General features: G+C 39.1%; 1 protein-coding gene across 1 annotated transcript in view; it reads left to right on the top strand.

Moving 5' to 3' along the window:
• The first annotated feature begins 1,930 nt into the window (after window positions 1-1,930).
• LOC106882703 (eukaryotic translation initiation factor 4H) overlaps window positions 1,931-3,736 on the top strand; it is a 34,417-nt gene continuing 32,611 nt past the window's right edge. Inside the window, exons 1-2 of the mRNA XM_014933467.2 lie at window positions 1,931-1,998; window positions 3,038-3,052. Coding sequence (XP_014788953.1) covers window positions 1,931-1,998; window positions 3,038-3,052 — 83 coding nt within the window. The remainder of the gene's footprint in view (window positions 1,999-3,037; window positions 3,053-3,736) is intronic.

Raw genomic sequence — 3,736 nt, 5'->3', positions numbered from 1 at the left:
GTAGAACACACATGCCCAAGGTGCCACGCAGTGGGACTGAACCTGTATATATATATATATATATATATATATATATATTTAGAAGGTTGTTTGTTATGGCCAGTCAGAAAAATTCGCACCGATGAAGATCTTAGCTCTGTAGGCGACTCGTCAAACTCAAATGGACGGAAAACCAAAGATCGCCTGGTCACTATCTGACTTGCCATAGCAAACAACCTGATATATGGACTACTGACGATACGTGCACGTGTGTGTGTGTGTGTGTGTGTGAATATATACACGTATGTATGTGTGTTGAACACGTGGTGTTTATACTTGTTACGCTTTAAATCTACGAGATGGATCTGTTAGAAATAACACCGAAATCTCTCTCAAATCATACATAAACCCTCAACACCATCTAAAAACAAGGTGCACAGGGAAGAAAATATTCGACAAGGGTGGTCATGGCATGAATTATTTCGATCGTAATAAGTTAAGGTCTTGCAGACTTTAAATGGGACAAGAATAAAATAGAGATCGCTTAAGACTTACTCCGTCCTGTTTTTCCTTGAGTTTGCCAATTAAGTCTCCGACGGCGACGAACCTGTTCTCCTTGGAGGCGACTGCCAGCACCGTGAAGAGATCCAGGATCTCTCGGTCCACATCTACAGCCCTTGGTATGATGTCCATCAGCTTCGGTGATGGAAGAACCTGTTTGAGTACAGACGATGATGACGAAGAATCGGGGGTAGTTTTATCGATTCCAACCATGATTTAGGATTTAGCTAAGAATACAATCGAATTATAAAACATAGATCCCCAACACTGACATGTGGGGGAACCAAACCGGGTGACGGAAGTGGAAGCTTAGCACCACCACGCGGTTGCAAACAAGAAGCGTAATTACTAACTCCCCCTTTCACTCTCACACTTCTCTCAGTCTTTCTATCACTTCTCTGTGTTTGTCGCTCTTTCTTTTTCTCCCCCTCTCTCAGTCTCTCAATAACTCACTCTTTCTCCCTCCCTTCTTTATTATTCTGCCTCCCCTCTCCCCTCTACGCTGTATTATTCTTTCTCTCCCCTTCACCCTCTCTCGTAGTTTTTAGTCTTATTTCCCTCTCTAACACTCTCTAATAACCTTCTCTCTTACTTTCCTCCCACTCTATCAATACACATACTTTTTCTTCTCCTCCTCTCTAGTATTCCTTTCTTATTCTGCCTCTCACTCTCACTCAATACTTTTTTATCATCCTTCATTGTAGACCTCTATTCTTTTCACTCTCTCTTCTTTCCTCCCACCATCTCTACCTTGTTCTCTCCTCTTCCTTATCTCCCTTTTCCCTCTCTATATGTCCTCTCTCTACCCTTCCCATCTCTCTATACCCAATCTGACGCTCTTTCTACCACCCTACTCTCTCTATCTTTCCATTCCCTCATCCTCTATCTAACCTTTCTTTCTCTCTCAGTGTCTCAAATTTTCTCTCACACTCACCCTTTCCTTTAACTCATACACTTTCCTCTCGCCCTCTCACTACCACTCTCTTTTACCTTTCTATTCATCGCCCTTCTCTATTCTTTCTTTTCCTCTCATTCTATCTTTTTCTCCCTCCCACACTATAACTAGCCTTTCCTTCTCCATCCCTCACACGCTCTTACTCTATCTCTATCTTTATTCTTCCCCCCTATCTATCTTTCTCTCGATTGTTCCTTTCTCCCACTCATCTCCCACTCTCTATTTATCTCTATCTCTATTCCTCACCCTCACTAATCTCTCTGTCTCTAATTCTTATCTCTCACTTTCACCCTCCCTACTATTTCCTACTCCAGCTTATACTCCCAACTCCTCCCACTCTCTTCTTATTCGACTATTTCTCTCTCCTCTCCTATTATACCACCAGAGGTCGTGCTCTACTACTTCCGGTGGAGAGAGAAGTAGTTTTTTCCCAAAATGGCCGATTACTCGGATCCCAACCACAATTTCTTCAGGGAGAATCGCTACAGTGACCCTTCCAGCAGGTAAGTACACCTGGAAATACCTGCGGATTCTTCCCCGGTGGTCGATGAGATGCTTCGTGTCGACATCGAACCATCGCCTTCTCTCAAATCGTTGTAGAGAACGAAAGAAAATGGCGTATGCACTGCTGCTGGGAGATAGAAGTATAGTAATGGTGGCTGGGATAGAAGCTTCGTCTCTCTCTCTTCCCCTTTTCTCCGTCTCTCTTTTCTCTGTGTCTGTCTCGGCTTCTCCCCTCCTTTCTCTTCATGTTTCGCATGGCGATCTCTCCCTTTTCATTTCTTCTCTATCTCTATAGACGTCTATCTTATATATATATATATATATATATATAAAATATTTAAGTATATATATATATATATATATTATGTGTGTGTGTATAAATATGTCAGCTATTCTCTATGGTTAGATGTGTATGTATATGGGATCTATAGCAAAAGCTTGTGTGTGTGTGTATATATATATATATATATATATACCCTTTTCTCTTTATATATGAATGTGTGTATAGATCTATCTTCCATTCGCTGATCCTATATATATATATATATATATATATATGTATGTGTGTATATTCCTTTCTGTCTATGCTTCTCCATTTCGCTCACCCTCTATATATATATATATATGTATATATATCCATCGATGTATACGTATATACACATACGTACACGCATTCCTCTCACTCACTCTCTTTATATATCTTTCCTTGCTCTATCTCTCTCTTCTCTCTCCCCTATATCGAATTTCAGTCAGTAGTTGCAGGAAGCATATACACACTCGCATCTATACATACATGTACATACGCACATACACATTACATAGACTTCCTTATATACACGCTTTCTACGCATGTTGAAAAACATTCACACGATTTATAGACGCACGTCCTATAGCTCCCATTGTGTATATTCATATATATGTGTTGATCTGTGTGTGTGTGTATATGTATAATATATACACACACACAGCCGATTGTGTGTAAAAAAAAAAAAACCTTGCTTAAGATTTCCATTGTTCTTTTTCTCTTGTAATTTTCAGAACATATTTGGGCAGGTATAGAGAATCAAACATACTCAGAGACATATACATACATATATCTTTGCGGGTGTATATTTATACACATGCTAAAAGTAGTGGGGAGGGACAATATATTGCTTTATTTATTGTATTTTAGCCTGCAGGAATTTCGATCTGTAAACCGAACCACAACATGCTGGAAACTGTAGCTACAAAATGACCCTCCAGTCAGGCCCAACACATAGACACACATGTATATCTGAATAAATAAAGACAGGACGAACATATCTTATCTGTTAACCCAGTGCTAAACTGTATTACGGTTGTATAGAAATAGTGGATCTCGACTCGCATAACGCTATAAATAATAGCATGTAAATATTCTATTGAAAAGCCCTTTTGATTAGAAAAAATCGTGTATATGTGTGTGTATCTTTAGATATTAGTAAATGATTTGAACAGGTGGGGTGGGAGAAAAGCTTATCACTTTTTAATTAGTGATATTAGAAATTTACCTGTTTTGGTGTCAACACCCAGCTCTGAATATGCGTATATATATATACACACACACACACACACACACACACACACACACACACACACACGCTTAATTTCCAGAGAATTCTGTCGAACTTCTTTGTTTTACAGGTGAAAGTCTTGGCATTTGACGATCCGTTCTTGTGTGTGTGTGTATATATATATATATATATATATATATAT

This window comes from Octopus bimaculoides, chromosome 30 (assembly GCF_001194135.2).
Source record: "Octopus bimaculoides isolate UCB-OBI-ISO-001 chromosome 30, ASM119413v2, whole genome shotgun sequence".
Lineage (NCBI taxonomy): Eukaryota > Metazoa > Mollusca > Cephalopoda > Octopoda > Octopodidae > Octopus > Octopus bimaculoides.
Note: the sequence above shows the minus strand (reverse complement) of the source record. Positions and strands in the feature narration are given on the sequence as shown.